Source organism: Lonchura striata, chromosome 16 (assembly GCF_046129695.1).
Source record: "Lonchura striata isolate bLonStr1 chromosome 16, bLonStr1.mat, whole genome shotgun sequence".
Lineage (NCBI taxonomy): Eukaryota > Metazoa > Chordata > Aves > Passeriformes > Estrildidae > Lonchura > Lonchura striata.
Window position 1 is genome coordinate 13,158,738 of NC_134618.1, and position 20,411 is coordinate 13,179,148.

At 43.2% G+C, this 20,411-nt stretch overlaps 1 protein-coding gene across 4 annotated transcripts in view; it reads right to left on the reverse strand.

The window, feature by feature from the left end:
* MAD1L1 (mitotic arrest deficient 1 like 1) overlaps nt 1–20,411 on the reverse strand; it is a 345,813-nt gene that overhangs the window by 83,409 nt on the left and 241,993 nt on the right. For all 4 annotated transcript variants that reach the window (XM_021539694.2, XM_021539693.3, XM_021539695.2 and 1 more), the window contains one exon: nt 5,692–5,882. In XM_021539694.2, the coding sequence (XP_021395369.1) occupies nt 5,692–5,882 (191 nt within the window). The remainder of the gene's footprint in view (nt 1–5,691; nt 5,883–20,411) is intronic.

The following is a 20,411-nucleotide window of genomic DNA, read 5'->3' on the forward strand; positions in this document are numbered from 1 at the left end:
GCTTCATTAAAAACGAAGAAAGAAAAAGCCCTAATGTGCACTAGGGAATAGGCAGTTGTTCAGGGAAGCATATGCAGTAAGAGAGAAACTGTGTAAAGAAGAAAAAAAAGCATAAGAAGAGCAATTTGAAGACAGTGGCAAGAATTAAAGTTAGGTCCTAACACAAAACAGGCTGCTACAATATCTGAAAGAAAATTACGTGTGGGAAGTTTAAACACAGGATTTGATGCTGCAACACCATAGACTGCTCAGCAGCTGCTTTTAGAGGCTGCTGATTAGAGCAGCCCAGGATGGGTGCTTGCTGACCCTTCCAGGAATCCCAGCAATCATCCAGCAGGAGGGCACCACGCTGGCACAGCAATGGCCAGCGCTCCCGGAGCTGAGCTGAAATCAAGCCTCCAACAACCACACGGGCAAATTGAAAACACAACATGAAAATGAAATAACCTGCAATTAACAAGAATGAGGAGTTAAAAGAGGCCTAGAGTCCCTAATCAATCTCTTGCTGCCTGGCCTGCTCCACCGATGAGCCCCATTGTTAGTTTTGATTGTGTGTGCTGGAGTGTGAAGCGGCGGCTGGAAGAACAGCTCTCCATCAAAACTGTGATTTCCTTCTCCCATTGAGACTCATCAAGGGTGAAGAGGAGGAGAGGGGAGAAGATAGAGATACAAAAAGAAACAAACAGCTAGAACAGGCTTCTCCAAGACACTCTGCTAGGCTTGAGGAGGAAAAACTGAAACTGCAGGTATGCCAAGAACGTGGACTCAAGAATCACAGCTCCCATCAGTGCTGTCAGCTTCAAGATGAAACAAGAGCACTCAGGAGAATAAAAGTAATCCTTGCATTAACCATCCTGCTTATTCTGAGCTGTACATCACTCACCAGTGTGCCCTGGCCAGACTGGTGCTCAGACTGTGCTGGAATCTCAGCAGACCAGATTCTCTCTGCATGTTTAACCACACGAGTCTTGCCTCCCCCTTTCAGCCAGCAATTTGTCAGCATCACTTTGACTTTGAAAAACAGCCTCCAATTTCTTTCTTGTTCAATCCAGCCTCATTTCCCTCCTGGAGAAAGAGAATTAAACTATTGCATCTTGTGCACACTGCTGCCCTGTTGTGTTTTACACACCTGGTCAATATAGAAGCAAGAGGACAGCAAGGTACCCAAACCATGGGGCAAGCTAAGGAGGACTTGGCAGTTCAAGGTGGTGTCTGTCCTTCCACCAAACCCTTCTTCCCTTCAAAGGAAAGAAATATCCCATATCCTTTTTATACCCTTATGCTCAGCCTCTGCACCCACGATGATCTACATCAGAAGCCAGTGTTCACTTTTCAGGTGGCTGAAGTTTGATGGTTACAATTCCCCTTACAGATCTGCAAACCAATTCTGTATTAACTCCTTAAAGAGGTGTGCAAAGTCAATGTACACACACCAGCTTTGCACAGCTTTTTATTTTATCATGTTGTAGAAGAGCTGTGGATTTTACTTGATTTTATGATTGTGTTACTAATCCAGCAGGACGCCAATAAAAGTTTTGTTGTGCAGCAAGAAGTGCCAGCCCTGGAGCAGGTCACATTCTCAAGCCATGTCAAGATGCTTCTGGTTTTCTTTGCTGTCTGGTATCTTGGGTATTCTCTCTCAAGGAATACAACCTATCAACCTGGGGATGCTCTTCAGTGAAATACTGCTGGAGTTTGGGTTTTCATTTGATAATTTTGACAGAAAATAACAACACGGGTGGGACCTGGAAGCAGAGAGAATTCTGTGCTCTGCAAGACTAAGCTCTGAGGATATAAAAAATATCTGTCTAAAGGCAGCCTTGTGGCTAGGATTATTTATGAGCTCAGATACACAACACATTGTGACACTGGAAAGACACACATTGTGTCTGGTTTAACTTCCTTCCCAACCAATTTAGACCCAAATAATTTAGGCATGAATTATCAAGAAATCTGAGCACTCCTTTTTAAGAAAGCAGAGGAATCTGACCCCAGAAAGATTGCAAACATTGACAATTACACAAGATCAGACTGATGACCTGTTCAGCCCAGGATCTTTTCAAAGTGACCAGCCCCACATTCATGCTGCAACACTGGAAACACTTTACCTGAAGCATTGAGAATAATCAAGACCAGATTGCTCCCTCTTCTTCACTCAAGTCTTTAGTCCCATTTCCAGAGGATGGACTTGAATGTTGCCAAGTACAGAAGCACCAAAATCATATGCATACCCAAGCAAAAAAAAAAAAAAAAAAAAAACCAAGTAGCATGAAGGGGGATTCTCTTCCATATCTCTACAGTAAGGAGTTGCCTTTCCACCTCCAAGCAGAGAGCTCTGAGTGTCCCTACTTTGGGTAAATGTACATATTTAATGTAAAACTAGATATTATTATTTGTCTACAAAGATATCTTAACATTTTAGACAATGCAGTGGCCTCCTGCTCTTAGTAGTTCCTTGAAGCCATAGGGCCTATCAAATAAAAGGATTTCTACTCTTATTCTTTTAAATTGATTGACTTCAAATGCTTTGGCTGGGACTGTGTCCTTAGGCACACAAAAAGAAAAAAGCCTCAGATGTAATTTCTTTCCACTGTTTGTTCATTTGTACAAGTGTCTCCAAATCATCTCCTCTTCAAATTTGACCAGTCTTTCTGTTTACTGAAGGACTTTCTTTGTCTAAAACAATTGTCATTGCCTTTCTGAAGACCTCATTTCCTTATACCCATTCAGGACCCAGCCAGAGACAAGGATAAACAGCACAGTGTACTCCTGGCCAGGCAATGACAGCCTGATTTGCCACCTCCTCATTCCGAGCTGGATAAACTGATCTGGAGGCTCCTCAGCAGTGATTGTTTGTTTTAACAGGTATCTTTAATGGCTTGTTACAAAGGGAGCTGAGGCAGCTCCTGGATGTCTGATGGGTGGGCTGGTCTAGACACACCAGTGAAGCATCACAAAGTGTGTGCCATGGCTGGACACATCTATTGGAGCAGCAACAGGAATGGAATACGAAACTGTCAAGTGCCCCAGGAGCTACAATGCATTACAGCCCACAAAAAAAATCATAAGAATCTAAAATCCTGGTAAGGAATCTGTAACAGCCTTTCCACAGTGTTTAATTGAAACAATAAAAAGGAGCAAACAAACGGGAGCGAGCTGTGAAGTCTGAGATGTGCCTTTGTGCCCAAGCACTCACAGAGGGGCTGAAAATCACTGGGACATCCTTCAAGCTGATGAGCTCATCTGTTGCACTGATAGGGATCACCAATAAATACTGGTATGGTTTCATTGGAATTCAGTGCTCATTTATAGATGCAGTCATTGACATTCCCAGCACAGCACTGTGATTAACCCGTTCACTGGAGCTGTAATCCCAATTAAAGCAAACTGGCTGGACACATACAGCAGGTAGATAATAAGCTCCACTATAGTAACAGCACACCTTGGCCAGGAAAACCAACATCTTTCATCTTCATTTAGCTTTGAAGGGGTTACACTACAGGAGCTCCTATTGCATCCCTCACTTAAAATTAAATGCCACCAACAGTGCTACTGAAATATGCTTTTAAAGTTTACAGCCGAACTACAGAAGCTTGTAAAGTGCCAAGGGACTTCTCTGGTTTAATTATATGGACCCTGTTCCATAAACTGGTTGAATAGAATAAATACAAATAGCTTCCATGCTTTGTGACCTCTCTGGGTTAATGAAATGCACACAAACACCCACAGTCTGCTATGGCTCAGAAATTCCACAGCATAAACACACAACCCTGCTGGAAGCTATAGTCAGGATTCAAGCCTTCATACATACATGAGAACCAGCTGCCTGGACTCAGCAAGGAAATAATTTGTTGTTTATATTCTACTACTATTCAAAGCTGCAGTCAGTGGGAATTGTCTGCAATTTACTGAACAGGGAGAAAGAGTCTGAAGTTTTTAAATTCATGCTGAAGTTAACAAATCTGCTCCTCTTGTCTGGAGAGGGTGGTGAGGTAAGAGAGGATGAGAAATTCCAAGAACCAATAAATGACCCACCCTTGGCTCTAAGAAATGTGAGATCTTCACCTGGTGACACTCACCTCCAGCCCTGGGACATACTCGGGATAAACACTCAAGTGAAGAAGAGAGAGCAAGAAGAATGTGTAGAGAGAGAAATCTGTACTTCAGGATCCCCTGTCCTGCATATAAATTATTTATATTGCCATTTCACCAAGGAGAGTTTCCTTCTACCAGTGACAAGCTCCTGAGATGCCAGCCACTTCTTGTTCATGTGGCCAGCATACAATTTTCTCACATTTTCTTAACTTTCTCCAGGCATGCCATCTCTCCTGGGGTGCAGAAAAAACTGCAATTGTAATTTCTGGCCATGGCATCCAACAGACATCTCCAGGAGTCTGCTGAAGTTTCATTCATTGGATATTTAACATTACAGCTGTGAGCACAGGTCTCTGGAGGTGTTAGAGCAGCACTGCACCATCTCAACAGAGAACTGCTTTCAGGATTCAATGGCAGCACCTTAAAACCAACAGAATTATTCTCTTTCCTGGGCACTGAGCTTCTTTTGTTGCTGCCATGTGCCTCAGGTAATCCAGAACTCTCCTAAGGCCAAGCAATGTGACTGTTTGGGGCATATTTGCCTAGTTTTACTGAAGATCCTAGGTGCTGTCTTATACACACCCTCACTTACTGTATTTGTTGGGTTTTTTTTTGGTTTTGTTTTTGCTTTTTTTTTTTTTCCTGAGCCACTAAAGTTGCAGGACAGGAAAACATTTGTCCCATTATGTACAGAAACAATCTGGCAACCATCCACATGTGGCACACAGCTGTAGGTGTGCAGAAACAGAACTTCCCCACTTCCTGCTTGTAGAGTTCCCTCCTGTACTGAATACCTCCAAAATCCTTCTTAAAGGAAATTTGCCCTCAGGAGAATCAGAGGGAGGCAGGTATGATTTTAAGTGCCATTGTGTTTACCATGGAGAAGAAGAAAGTTCTCCCACTGACCTGTAAACTTGGGCTGTTGGCACTCGAAGCAATCTAAAGACAGGACTTGGTGATTTCTAATGTTACACCTCAGCTGTCTAATGCATCAGCTCAGCTTTGCCAGCTGGGAGGTAACACAGAAGGAAAACAGCCCCTGTATGAAGCCACAAGCTCACAGCCCACCCAGCACCAGACAGACAGAAGACAGACTGTTATTGCTGCTCATCTGTGCCATTCACATAAATGGCACTTCACACACACCAGGATGAGCTGCTGCTCAAAAGGAATTCCAATTTACATAAAGACAAGATGATGACATGCAGACAAGCTAGAGGATGGTAAAAAAACATAGGGACATATATCTCATAGTGAAGTAATGATGAGCCTTGATGGTTACATAAGGTTTTATTACTGCGGCATATAACTGATAATATAAAAAGGTGAAGTGCCAGGCCAGATGCCTGAGGTATTATGCATATAGAGTCTCTTCTCTTTACTCCAGACTTTGATATATAAGTGGGAGACCAGATGTCAAACCTCCTACTTTTTAACAGAATAAAGGATCTTTACTTCCCTCACGAGCAACACTCTGCCAGGTAGCAGGGGGCAGCGATTTTCCAGTCTAATCACTGAGAAAGAGCAAATACACCCTGGCACGTTGAAAACCATGAACCCAAAGCAGCAGGTGCAGCCAGGGGTGCACAGACCTACCTTGAAAAGCAGGCAGTCCCCCTGGTGCTCGGCGTAGATGGAGCTGAGCCTGTACTGGTTCTCCGTGGTGATGTCAATCTGGTACCCTGTGAGTGTGTAGCACACCTTGCGGAACTCCTGGATCTTGGTCTGGAAAACTTCTTTCAGGCGCTGGTTTTTCAGTTCTGCACTTTCCACTTGCTTCTTCAGCTCTGGGTAAGGGAAGAAAATGGGTATTTTCTTATATGTCACCAGCACAGAGCCCTTGTGCTGTACTTACAGTGCTAGCCAAACGGAGTAAATTGAAAAGGTTAATTAAAAAGTGAATTAAGCAGGCAAGAAACAAGCAAGCTGGATGCCTCTCCTCCTGGCCCCAGCAGACTAAAAGATAGTAAACTGGGGAGTAAGGAAAACAGACATGTCTTGGTGGGATGGATTTTTCTTTCGCTCAGCCAGTTTTTTAACAATACATTACAAAAATTCAAAGCTATAGCATCTATTTCCCCACATGCACACGTCTTGTTTTCTACATGAAACCCAAGAGAAGGGTGTTCCTCTACAGAAAGCAATAAAGTGGAAAAATGGTCCAAAATACATCTCTGTATGGTTGCATCAGGAGGAAGCTGCCTACAAGGGAACTCTCCTCCAATGGAGGAGGCTTGAGGTAAGTGCTTTGATCTCAAATTGACACACTGCTTAGGAATCCCTCAAGGTTTGGGAAGAGGCTTTTATTGTGATAAAAAGCCTGGAGAGCACCTCTGCCTCTTTGCATTTGCTACCTTAACTGGACTAGTCCCTATCAGAGAGATCCTGGGAGGCTGCCTGCCACTCACCCTGTGTTTTATTGCTACAAAGGGAGCTGCCAGTACTGTGAATCCTTCAAGAGGATACACAACAATTACCATGAATCTTTCACCCAAGGTGCCTTCTGAGTAATTAAACCTCGATTTATCATCCCATTAATTACAGAGATTGGCTTTACTTTAATATACACTAGAGGTGTCTCCCAAGTCAGCCTGTTTTATCAACACTGCAGTCCGGGGTTAGGAAAAATCCTGACTCTTTCTAACAGCAAACAAATAGACTTCCTCAGTCGAATACCTCTTTGTCATTCTGAGGTTTAAGGCTTTGTGCTGTGATCAGAGGCATAATTGCAGCATTTGCAGCCCATATGTCTTTAGTTTAGCTAAAGGACCAGCAGCAGGACAGCAGGAACTTCAGAGCAAGGTGACTGCTGGAATATGAGGAATGTTTTTGGCTGGGTTTATAGAGCCCATACTAAAACATTATCGCTTCCCAAGTGAGCTGGAAATTTTTTTGCTTGAGCACTTGCTGGAAAGTGTTTCTGTTGGCCTCCCAGGCACAGTGCAGGGACAATGCAGGATGGAAACTGCAAGGCCATGGACTTGCCAGTGACATTCACCTCTGAGCAGCTGCAGGCACACCAGGAGAGAGACAGTCACCTCTCATCTCCTGTCCTGCTTTGGTTAGGCACTGTGGGTGGAAAAAAAGGATAATTCAATGTGTTAACTTAAAGTGCCTTAAATACCACTGAGGATGCCCCTGCTCAGAAGTACTTTGGCCTTAATCCAAGTCAGTTTAATCCCCAGGCAAGGACAGGAACTCTTTAATGGTTAGAGGGAACTACATGTCCCTTTACTTCTGAGTGAGAGCATCCACTCAGGGAGAGTTAACACTGGCCAGCTCCTCATCTTCAGCTAATCCAGCTCCACCTTCCTGAGCAGCTTCTGGTGGTGATGTGCAAGCAATGACTGCCTTCACTCTGAGCATCCCCCAGCTGCATCTTGCTTTATGAAGGAGAGCAAACCAGTTGTGGGGATCATCACCAGCTGGTTCATTAAACCCCTGCTATACAGGGAACCTCCCAGTTGTAGGGGGATGTAAAGTACATGGAGAATATCCAAAGCACTCTTAATGGCCCAAAGGGTTGTGTCTTACACAGAAGTCCATTCTCATGAGCTCAAAAAGGCTCTTTTCTGACCACCCACCTTCCACTCACAGCAACTCATCAATGTGTGATTAAGTCAACCCTTCTCTGGATTATTACAACCCTTTTCCCATCATCTCAGCTGTGACTGGTCTTTATTAATCAATTGATCAACCTCAGAAATTAGGAGGTTAACAGGCAGCTCTGACCTGAATATTCTCAGTTTTTATTCAGCTATGCAACTGTTAAGGACAAAATCCTATATATAAAAGTAAAAATTCAGTGACCACACTGCAGTGGTAAATAACATTTTGTCATTGTCAGAGACAGCCCTGCCTTTAATATATTGCCCATGTCCAACAGCAATATTTTTTCCCCTAATAAATGCAGCCTAGCCTTGGAAAAGTAAATCTGCCTCTTCCTACTGCATCTCAGAGGTTGCCTTTCCCAACTTTTATAACCTCGGAGGTGGATGGCACCCTAATTCATTAACTCCTTGAACAGCTTTCGTTATTCAGGAAGAGTTAGTGCATTTTCCACTGCTTTGTCTCTCAGACTTGGTCCTGCCAGTGGCCACCAAGAGCATCCTCACCCCCCCAACAGTGCTGGCCTAGTTAAACAACCCTCTGACTCTGCAATAGCAACTAAGTGATGGCAGCTGCTTCCCTCCACTGCCCTCAGGGTGAGAAAGGAAAAACTTTGACTACAATCACTCTTTTATGCAAGAAATCTGGGGCTTCCCAGGGTAACTGAAGTACCAGGGAGCCTTCACCCCCAACTGCGTGCCCTTGCTGCTCCTCCTGGCCCTCTTTCCAGAGCCTGCAGCAGTGCTGGTGTCCTGGCTGGAGGAATTATCTGCATGAAAAACCCACCTGCTCCTTAGAGGTGCCTTGTGTCAGCCACTGGCACAAGGTGATGAACTGGGGAACTGCTCCTGCTGAATGTGCCAGCACCAGCCAGGGGTGGGGAAAAGCCTTTTCATCCCTCTGTGACTCCAACTGCCCAACAGGGCTTCTTTAGCTTAGGGACAGCAGGAAAACACCCAGGCAGGCACAGGGACACAACAGGAATGCCTGAGCTTGCAGCTGCCCCCAGTGAAAGGTCCACTGAACCCTGACTGTCAAACAGAGATTGCTCTTCCTTTACGCCCAATTAAGCACAGTTCCCAGCAGCTCAGCCACAGCTGGTGCCTCTCTCCTGCAGTGTTTATCCCCTGGGAACAATTCAGCCCGGGGCTGTTCTGGTTTAACTCAGGACAGCACTCAGCACTGTGACTGCTCCCCTGCTTTCCACTCAGGGATCTGCTGACACAACCAAGGAAGCAGACCACGAGCAGCACCTTGGAAGAGTAACTTCAGAGGAAGGTAAACTGAGACTTGAGAGAAGTCAGATGGGATCCCACTGCTGAAACAAAGCCGTTCAAGATGTCCTAGGATCTCTTTCATACATTTCCACCATACTTCTGCAGGAAAGAAGCATCCTGCAGGTTCTGTGTGACACCAGCCAGCCCCAGGCCAGCATTTCAGACACCTTGGGGTGTCTACAATGGCAAAGAATGACTAATTTGAGGGTACCTATGAGCCTCTCTGCACCACGGGTCTGTCCAAGTGCAGACCTGGCACCACAGATCCCCTGCACCCAGCCAGCAGGACAGCAGCATATGCACAGACCTGGGGACAGTAATTAATCTTTCTAATATGTCCCCCACAAGTGAAGATGTTAAGCTAAAATGCAGCTCATTGTTTACTCTGCATCTGAATTCAAAGCTGTGAAAACACTAATTCTTAAGCCTCACCTAATACCACTAATTCCCACTAAATTTCTAGCACAGTCAGGAAAAATTGATTTAAAAGTCATCACTTGCACAGGGTGCAACTCAGCTGTTTCAGAGGAGTGTTTAAGGCACAGCCACAGAGGCCCTGGAATAGGGGGAGATCCTTTTGGGATGGGTCAGAGCAGGGCTCCAGGGAGAGCACTGATGTGTCCACCCCTTTTATCTACCACCTACAGAAAACTGAACATCTTGATCCATTCAGATTTTTCCCAATGTTTGGAGAATTAGGTTAAATTATATCTTTAAAAGACAGTATTTGTAAACAAGAATCTCTGTATTTAGAGTATATGTTTGAGTTCCTGTTTTTGACCTTGTTCCACATGCACAGCACAGGTGAGAGAAGTTGCAGAGGCCATGGATGGGGAAAGTCACACCACAAACACCCTTCATCCCAAAGAAGGGATGCCAAAACATCTCCAAGTTTATGAAACAAATAAGAACTGAGAAAATAAGCATTAGGTTACACAGGCCCTGCCTTGGTTGTGGGTAATGACTGGCCTGAAAAAAAAAAAAAAAATAAAGTGAACAGGAAAATATATAGAAATACTGTCCCATCTTTGTATTCAGGCTGAGAGTATGCACAAAAAGTTGTCTGTTCTGAAGAGTTTGATGTGGAAAAAATATCCTCACTGAAAAAAAAAAAATCATTAATCTGTTAGAAAATTAATATTGCCAAATGATTAGTTCCTCCTAATGATACTGCTTCTTGAAACACCTTGTATTTTCACACACTTACATTGACTTTAATGAATAATTCAAACTATTTTGGATAAATAAATAAAATATGAGTTGGGCTTTTTTGGTCTCATATTGGAAATGTCACTGCTTTTTATTCAATTGCTTTGACACTCCTTACATCTGAAACTCTTCAGAGCAGCCTGAAAATACCACAGCTTTGGCTCTTGCTCCAAGTTCAGCCAGGTCAATCAATAGCAATAGCAGCCTCTACACCAAAGAAAACCAAATTCACACTCAGCCTTTTCCCCAGGGAAAGAGAAGGAAACAATATGACTCCGAGCATGCCAAAAGTGGCATGAAATTCAATGTATCACTAGTCTTTTCCAGGAAAATACAAATTTGTTCTGCCCATCCTCAAAGATGCCACAAGCCATGTAGCTGCATTAATTCAGCTGCAATCCCAGCTAATATATATCTCTCTCAGAAAGGCCTGCAGTCCTTTCTAACTCTCCATTAAAGGTTACTTTCCCTCAGTGACATGTTTGGGGGTCACTCACTCCAACACACACAGGATAAAGTATTTACACATCAATTCCTGTCCCTGCTGACCCTGCCAGGGTGCCTCCAGATAGATGCCACCCAACAGTGCTATGGAGGATGCTGCATTTTCACCAATCCTGCTTTACTTTAAAAGAGATTGCTTAGCTTTTGTTTCCAGCTTACAGAAGGGATGCCAGGACCACCTTGCTCACACAAGGTCCATAATAGGAAGAGGAAACACTGTTTTCTCAGTTGCAAGCAGCAAGGCACAATTACCTTTATTGTCCCCCATCTACAGGAGCTGCTGCCATGCAGTGACACCCCTTAAGCACTCCCCTGCACCCCCAAACTGATACTGAATTACTCCATCCATTGCAGGGCTGTCTTTCTCATCTCTCTGCACCTGAGACCCTTCCACTCATTCCCCTGCTCAAACCCCAAGCTGAAATTTTCTTTGCCAGCCTCAGTTTATGAGGAGCAATGTCTGAAAAGAGTTCTGTGATATTCTGTGAAGGGCACAACATAAAAATAAATTGTACCGTGTTAAATAAAGGCTAATAGGAGAAGAGCTGAGCATTTTCTGATGTAGGCAAGTTTATGGCCATTGCTTTTGAGAAATAAAATTCGCTTTGCTAGATTTTATAGGCATGTTTTATGCCCTGGGGGAGTGGGACCACACAGACCCACACCACCCCTACTCGACCTTACAGTCTGGCAGCCTCACACTGCTCCCTGCAAAACTTGAAATTTGTGACATTACAGCCATGAATTATAACTTTTCTTGAAGGTAAAAACAGTTTTATATTCAGCAGACTGCTCTGGCTGTTCAATTTGAAACCTAAGTGGTATTTATTTGATCAGTCAACATTGGTTTATTTTTAAACCGTGTATGTACCATATGGTTCAATGCTCCTCCCAGCCCCCTCCTCCAGCCCCCAGCAGCTCTGGGGAGAGTTTTCAAATGCAGCACAACTCAAGTAAAGGTCTCCACCACCATGACCAGCTACAGCTCTTGCACTGCCTGAGAACTGTCCACTAAAAAAATAATTTCCCAGATGTTTCTCCTCACTGAGGATGGTTGGCTGAAGGCCCTATTTCAGACAACCCATCTACATTTACAAAATTATAGACTTGGAAAGAAGTCCATAAACATAAATATAATAAAAGATAATAATTAATTATCCTCTGATAAGTTGAAGAAAGTAGCAGAAGACATTGGAAGGGTAAGGTGAGAGCAGCAGAACACTGAGGACCAAAAAGGTCATGGAAAAACATGGAAACTCTCTTGGAATCTTACACACACTAAGAACATGGATCAGGACGAAGTAAAAGGTGATTTTCTTTTCTTCCTTTTGCTAAAACTGAGATTTGAACACCAAAGTGCAAACTCACAAGCACACCTGAGGCTGGCCAGTGAACCACCACTGAGCAAAAGGCTCTCTCAGGGCATCCCAGCCTCGGCACTGCTTGGAGCTTTCCCTGTTCTCCTTCTTGTTGGCAGAGCTGTTTTGGAGTGGGGGCAGGCAGAGAACAGAGCTTTTGGAAGCTCAGCTCAGTTCCTCAGCCACCCCTGCAGCTGTTCTCAGTGGAGGCAGCACATGGTGTGTGAAGAGACCCTGGGTACACTGAAATCAGTGGCTGTAATGGTGTGAGCAGCCTGCTTGCAGCAACACAGAACTCAGTGGGGATGGCAACACACACCCCAGACACAGGAGAAATTAATCTCAGGAGAGCTATTTATTGCCCAAGATGGACTTCATCGATTTGCATAATGTGGCACAAACAGTTTGGAAATTAGGGTGGTCACACTGGTCATAAATTGTGACCCAAGCAGGAAGAGATCTCCCTCCACCTCCCAAACAATGATTAAGGTCTGCCAGCCACATTTCCCTTCCAAATGGCAATTACAGCCCAACAGCACTTCTCAGAACAAAGTGATGTCAGCCAGAGCTGCAGCAAGTCATTAACTTCGGATGCAAAAAATAGCCTCACCTTAACAACTAAATATACTGTGTCACTTCAGTTTACAGGAAAGTACTTAACTTCTGCTTCTAGAACTAGCCAGCAAGTCTCAGGCATAAGTCTTCCAGACTATATGTTTTTCAGGTAATCTATTTTGGAGTTAAAAAAAAAAAAAAAGTCAGTGGGACTTTTCATGGGCTGTAGTTCAGGGAAGTCAGGTAGCAAAAAACTGGGGCATAATTTGTATCACTTGTCAGATGAAAGAGAATCACTTCTCCACTAAGTTGCTACTAAGAAAGAGTGCTTTGAAACCACTCAAGTGTCTAATGAAAAGATTAATCCTAAGAACTATATAATTAATATATATAATGTGCACTGTTAATTAGACAGGGTGGTCTGAAGAAGCATCTAATAGATTAATTTATCCTCTGCCTATCACCTCCCTTGCACTCTGCCCATTATTTTGTTTTTCCATTGGCACATCACTACCATAAGTACTAGCCCGATATACTGGATGCATTTAAACCTCTGAAACATCACCCAACATCTGCTATTAAACCAAATGAGAAAAACAGCTCCAGAAATAGATATTTGTTCTCTCTCACAGTGAAGACTTTTTGCAGGAGTTTTACTAATTCACAGCACAGGGTGGACAATATTCAATCATGCATTAGAGAGTGCTTCACAGTTTATTAGCTGATGATGCTCACCGAAGCTGTGAACGGGAGATTTCCACCGCTGGCAAGAGATGATTTCAAACCTTCCCAGGAGCAAAACCATTCTGCTCTTACTCATGGAACTTTTTATAGTCAAATTCAGATGCTGAGACTCATGGAAATGCTATTTTAACTCCAAGATTATGTTACTTACAGTTTCTTGTCTCCCTCTGTTCCTTGCACTGCAAAGTCTGTGTTCACAACACAAAAAGTTTGTATCTTTGCAGGCAGACAATCAAAATACAGAACTAACAAATGTCTCATGAGGTTCCTCCCACGACTAAAGTTGCTGTCAAATAAATCTGTGGTGTAAGACATGCTGAGATGGGGCAGGGCATCATACAGGTACCCTTTAGTTCTGATTTGGGATCCACAGAGCAAGCCCTAAACCCTGCAGACTCCCTGACTGTTTGGGAGCGTGGCTGTCAACAAGCCCTTCTGCCCATATAATGCCCATAACAACTTCCTCACAGTCATTATAACCTCACAATAACCCATTCCCATCTCCAGAACTCCCTTTTTTGTGACACTGTACCCTGCCCCGAGGTGGGGAGACTCAGAAAGGGCAGCCAAGGGCCCCTGGGGTGCTGCAGGGCACAGCCAGGAAAAGGCACAGGCTTCAGCCAGCTGGGAGAACACAATGGCACTGCCACAGAAAAAGGCAGGGCTCTGCAGCATGCCACCTTACTTGTGTTTTTAATGGCAGAAGATTGTGGAGTTTGTTTTAGGGCTTTTGTTCCAAAGGAAATTAAGCTCTAAAAAGCCTCCACTTGCTCCTTCTATTCAATCCTTTTTTGCTCCCCTGTTTATCCCCTTAATAGTGTTTTGAAGTGTTGGCTTTGTAAATGTATTGCTCTTGGCATGAAAGCTCTCTGGATGCCAACTAGTCAAACCTTTCCCAAACCCTTCTCCCTGCTCTTTGTGCTCCTGCAGCAGGGTCCAAAGGCACTCTGCTCAAGAATCACATCAGATGTTTCCTCTGAGCACTCTTCTGAGTGCCCCAGACCTCTTCTCATGGGATAGCAGGTTCTGCCCTGTTTTTATTGGCATATTTTTCATGTTCTGCTTCATTGTCTGGTGTCCACTTTATGAAAACAATCCTTTAAAGAAGCTCAGGCTGGAGCAGAATGGAGCACTGGTTCAGCATGGAGCAGCAGCAGAGCAAGAGGGGGAAAAAGGACTTTCAAACAACAGAAGTGCAGGATTGTGACACAGATGTAGAGACAAGAAAACTTACTTCCCTGAAGCATGAAAGATGTTTGGAAACAGAGCCATCTCCTGGATAGCCAGGCTTTCAATCATGTTATTCCAGCCTCTGGAGATTTTATTTCTATTGCAGGAGTCTGAAATGTTACTATGCATAAGGGAAGGTTCTTTCCCTTAACCTTGTGCTGGTAACTCATGGCCAAGAATAAAAGCTTGATGTCTCCAAGAACTGTCCACAAACTATGCCAAGGCTGGAGGACACCAAAATCATCTCTGGGCAGGGAGACATGAAAGGTAACATCTGTCTCAGCCCAAATGCCAAGTCTCCTCTCCTGGTCCTGAATTATTCATCACGCACTAACTTCCAAGCCAGTTCCGTTTTCAATTTTTAAATATTTAATAATTGGGTATTAAATATTCATGCAATTTTATTAGAAATTTCGGAAGATGGGCACTAATGCTCTAATTGTAAAGTTCATCATTGGGACCGACTGCCTACTCAGAGAGACCTTCTGGCTACCTAGAAAGAGAGAAGGAAGAATAGAAAAGCTAAAACAAGTATTTGTGGACCTCTCTGACTCTAGATCACGGAGACAGAGATACCTATGCCATTTGTTTTCAAAAATACATCACCTCTTGATGAAAAAGCTGAGAAACCTACACTGGGAACATGCTAGTCAGCTGCAGTCTGAAGAGTTTTTAAGGGTTTAATTTCAGTGCCACAGAGAAAGATGTCTACCTCAGACAGCTGCAGTGGATCTGGCTGGTAAATGGAGCCTCTGATTACAAGAAAAATATGCAGGAAGTCTTGGCTGGGATTTGGGGCAGATGCAGGGACAGTTCCCCTAGAAGGACACAGATTCTTCCCTTTTCTGATGCCTGCTCAGAGGGGACATCAGGAGGCATGGCCTCCCCTGAGCTGGTCTGATAACTTGGATTCATTAATTTTCCATGGCTGTTTCTCTCAGTGTAGTTCATCCAGACCCTGTTTTCCTCCTTTTTAGTAGATGATATGTCTTTAACCCTGATTCCTGCTGAGAGCAAGCCCATGTTCCTGTCCCTCTGTATTATGAGCACAAATTCCCCACTGGGATGGAAATTGTATGGTTTACGCAAAAGATGACACAAAAGGCCTGGAATTATATGCAAATGAATGGATCCATTCCTCACTTCTTACCATCAAAAGTCTGACTTCCCAACAACTGCATGGGGTAATTTCTGTACCAGCTTTCAAACAAAGGGCATCTCTGTGTTATTAACATCTCACTGTGGCGAGCAGTTTGTCACCTCTCACAAGAATTATCTGAAAGGACACCAGCAATTATTCCCAAGGAGATTATTGGGTGGCTATGTCCCAGCAAAGCAGCTGGAAGCTCAAGAGACATAATATTCACCAGGAAAACTACTTTTTCAGGTCAAGAGAACATAGGAGTGATTAAAAAATGAACTACTTGGAAACAAACACAAAACTAGAGGTAAAGTCATGCTTGTTCCCTTCAGTTTTGTTCATCTCTATACCAACATTAGGAGCACAACTTCAAAAGAAAACTAAAAGCTCCTAATTATGACATAACAGGCCATTAACTCTGGAGACTTATCCTGGGAAGAAGCTTGATATTTATAATAAAAGACCCAGAAGAAGAATGACTCCAGCACCAATTCCAGCTGCAGAAATCCAGCTGATTTACAGGTCTTGTATATTTGGGTTTTCCAAGGATTTTAAACACCAAGGACTGGACAAACACAAGACAGCCAAGTGTTCTCTCCCTGGGATTGTTATACAACTCCTGGTTATATCTTACAATACAACCCAAGAACCAGCACCTGTTTGGTTAATGTTCATGAATGAAGTGGGACAAAGAGTAGAAGTCCTGTGGAATTCCAAGGAAGCAATTACTCATGGCACTTTACAGAAATGAGTAATTACGGTCCCTGCCAGTGCAAGAAAGACCAAGAGATTCAGTCACACAAATTTCTTCAGGGAAATTGGTATAGGAGAAGGTGATGTTCTACTGGGTGTTCTCTGAGAACAGCCCATTTCCAGTTACACAGAGCCACAGAGTGGTTGGGACTGTAAGGGACCTTAAAAATCATCTTGTTCCACACAGGGAGGCCACTCACTGGATCAGCTTGCTCAAAGGCCCATCCAACCTGGCCTAGAGGAGTTAGGGGGAATTAAATCCCATTAAATGATGCGCCAGCAACTGCTAACTCCACATTCTGACCAGAAAACACACCCAAGAAACCAGGGATGTAACCCTGGCATCATAACTTTGGGATGTCAAATTTATATTCAAAAACCCAAAAAACAAACCAACACCAACAAAAACAGCAAGTCTGACCTCAGAAATAAAAGTGGAAATCTCTTACCCAGTGAAATACTTTTGCTAGTTCTGAACCCCCTCGTTACCTCCAGCTCTGTGAAAAATACCTCTTGTTACTTTGATGGAAATTCTTCTAAACACTGATACCCATGATTAGAGATCTCTTTAGAGCCAGAGAACCACAAGAAAATCTGAGCAAGTCTCCTGTTTGATGGTAGGAAATAAGAACACACTATTGCTGCACTTTTGGGTGCATACTGTCGACAACTCTAAGCTCAGACTTTTCATAGAGCCTATAAACATTTTTAAAAAATTATGAGTTCTGCTTGTTTCAAGCCCAAGCAACATCCATAGAGCACATAATGGTCCAAAATGGAGCACTTCCGTGTGTTCATTCCTTCACTGATGTTTTTAAAAGTTTCTCTGCATCATCTAGGAGATATTGTCCAGAGTCAGACTTCATGTTGCTGCAACACATTCACACAGGACATTCCACAAGCCCACAGGCAACACGCAGAGGAAAATAGGCAAACAGGCAACATACAGCTGAGGATAGACTAGATCTATGAGGAGATAAGGACATGCAGTAATTTCACAAAGTTAGCTTAAGGGGTGATTCATGATAAGTAATTTTAAGGTGGAGAAAAGATTTTCAGAGGGTGAATGTGGAAAAGATTTCAAGACAGAGTCAACCACTCTGATAGCTAAAAAAAGAATTTAAATAATTAAATAGTGGGGTTTGGAAGAATGAGAAAACAGAGACGGACAAATGCAGTCAGCCCCCAGCCATCCAGAAGGTTGTATGGACCTACCTGCTCAAGACAACACCTTCTGTGGTTTCAACAAGGCCAGTTTGAATGAAGGATCAAGCCAAATCATCCAGGAGGATAAAAATTAATACCACTTTTAATTCCTATCAGCTGAAGGAATATGATGGAGGAATAAACAGTGATGGTGAGTGATTTCCCACCTGCACATTTGAATTACCTTAAGCAAGGTGAGCAGGGCCATCTGAAAAGAACTCAAATCACACAGGAATACTTGTGGATAGATCTAATAAGACAGAAGCCCTGTCTTTTTTCCTAAGAAAGACATATTTTATTGGCCTATAAGCCTTTTTGTGGCAGCAGAAAAAACCCACACCCAAATCAAAGACTCTGCAGAAGACTCAGCATCTTTCTTCAGAGGAAGGCTACTGAAAGTGTCAAGTAAAGACACTTGATAGCTTGAGAGTTTAAACCAGAGCTTTTGGGATAATTTTGACTGCAAATAATAATAATAAAACACTCTGACAGCACGGGTTTTGGTGGAGAAAAAGGGTGAGGGAAGTAGAAACATATTCTTAATTAAAATCTCATTTAGCAAATTTTTTTTTAATGTGCTTAAAAATTCCACTGAGGTCACCATTCTGGAGAGATGACAAACTCCTGGGATAAAGGCTGGAAAATCCTGGTAGTCATGTCACATTTAGCAAGTCAAAGATATGTTTGTATAAGGCTGTAGAGGGCTAAATCCATTTTACATGCCGTATGTATTATTAATTTCTGACAGTGGGCTTAGAAAAACCTAATTCTCTGGAATACGAGCTCCCTTTGAGCAGAGGAAAACCTTTTCAAAACTCATCTTTTATTGACTGAGTCATTTTTGAGTCAATCTGTCTGCTTTCGGCAAGACAAGAGTTTTAAATCTTCTCTCTTTTTTTCCTCCTTTTTGAGTCGTGGCAAGTCTATTAAAACCTGCTAATATATGCAGCAAGGCCTCTGATTTGAAATGTAATGAATTCTTCAGATAGTGGCAGATTAGGGGGAGAAGATGATAGAAACAGCCAGAGCTGCCAAAAAAAGAACTCTCCAGAAAAAGAGGAGGAGAAGGGTGAGTGGGAACGAGAAAGATTAACCCTTTTTATCCAGAAGAAGAAAATCTTTAAGCTCTATTAATAGAATCACTTTAAAAAAGCAGAACTGGAAGAGGCAGAGCATCTTCAGGCTTGCCTGGGGCTGAATGAGACAGAGAATAAATGAATCTTTCCTCCTAGAGTCTCTTGTAAGATTAGGTAATTCCCTGAGTGAAAAAGGAATAACTTAGAGAAAATTAGCTCCATCCATATAAATAAGCCTTCATATTCCAAGCTCGTCACCCAGAGCTTCCCAGGCGAATGCCCCAAAACGTTTCTGCTGTTGTGTAACAGATGGTTTCCTCCTCCCCCCTTCCCTGGGTTGCTTCCAACCGCAGTATCTTTCAGGTGATCTTGTTTTAGCTCAAAAATGAGCATTTCGGGTGTAAATCATCAATCCTGTTAGTGAAAGGAGGCTTGGCAGTTTTATTGTCTTTGGCATCTTTGAAGTGCTGGACAAACCTTCTGGAGTCACACAAATGAGAGACTAGCACTGTCTCCATTTTACAGATAGAGGAGCTAAGGGAAAGAAAGTCAAGGATACTACTTAATTCGAGAGCACGGATCTGGTGACAGCCCTGAGAGCACAGAATCTGCTGAATCACAGCACAAACCTGGGATATCTCCCTGTTTAACAGGAAAATTCATAGCTCAGCCTTGAATTTGATGGCTTTAAAAAATAAAATTAGCTCCATAATAAAGTTCTAATGAAACAAAACCTTAGAGAGAACAGTCTGATGGAGCACAGGTGACCCAGAGGATTATAATGAAAATTAAGCTCAGCAGAACTGATGCAGGTGAGTAAATGTGGGAGATTGAGAAACGGGTTCTGCCAGCCCAATGTCCCTTTGCTAATGACAGACATTGAAATGTTTTAACAACTGAGAAATCCCAAATAACAGAGGCAAAATCCTTCAATTTAACATGCAGCAGAGATATGTAAGTCCATGCATGTCTTGAAGAGGAGACTGTCTTTCCCTACAGATGCAAGGCATTCAGTCCTCTATCACACAACTCAAACTACAAAAGGCAAGAAGTTTTAAGGGCAAAGTTAGCTCAAAAGCTGCTGGAGGCAGAGACTTTGGAAACGAAGCATGAGCTGGAAAAAACAGCGGCATGAAACCTTTGCAGTGGGATACAGGACACGGGTAAAAGTGTTATCTTGGAGGGCAGCAAGCCATGGGAATTAGCCTGGCCTTTCAAATTGCTTCCAGGTACTGTCTGCATTTCTTCCACCTTGGAGAATAAAAATGGCTGTTTGCTTGTGCCCACATCTCCTAAACTCCATCAATCCCTTGATGTGATTCTCCCCAACAAGGAAGCTGACTTTTCCTACCTGTCTGTTTGCTTCCAAGCCTGACGTGAGTGCTGCAGAATTCACGAGGATTTTACATTTCCACGTATTAGTGCTTTTTGGAAGAAGAGGTTGTGCTCACTTTCATGTACATAGACACAACCCCGACCTTTAGCTGGGTGCCAGCCCTGTGATTCAATAGCTGGCACTCACTGCCTGAATCAGTAATGAGCTAAAGGTTATGGCAGGGAGCACACTGCGCTCTGGATACTCCATTTTTCAGAGGAGATAAGAGACTCAGACCTGGAATGTGACAGAAGAGGTAAAACATTTTTCCTGGCAGAG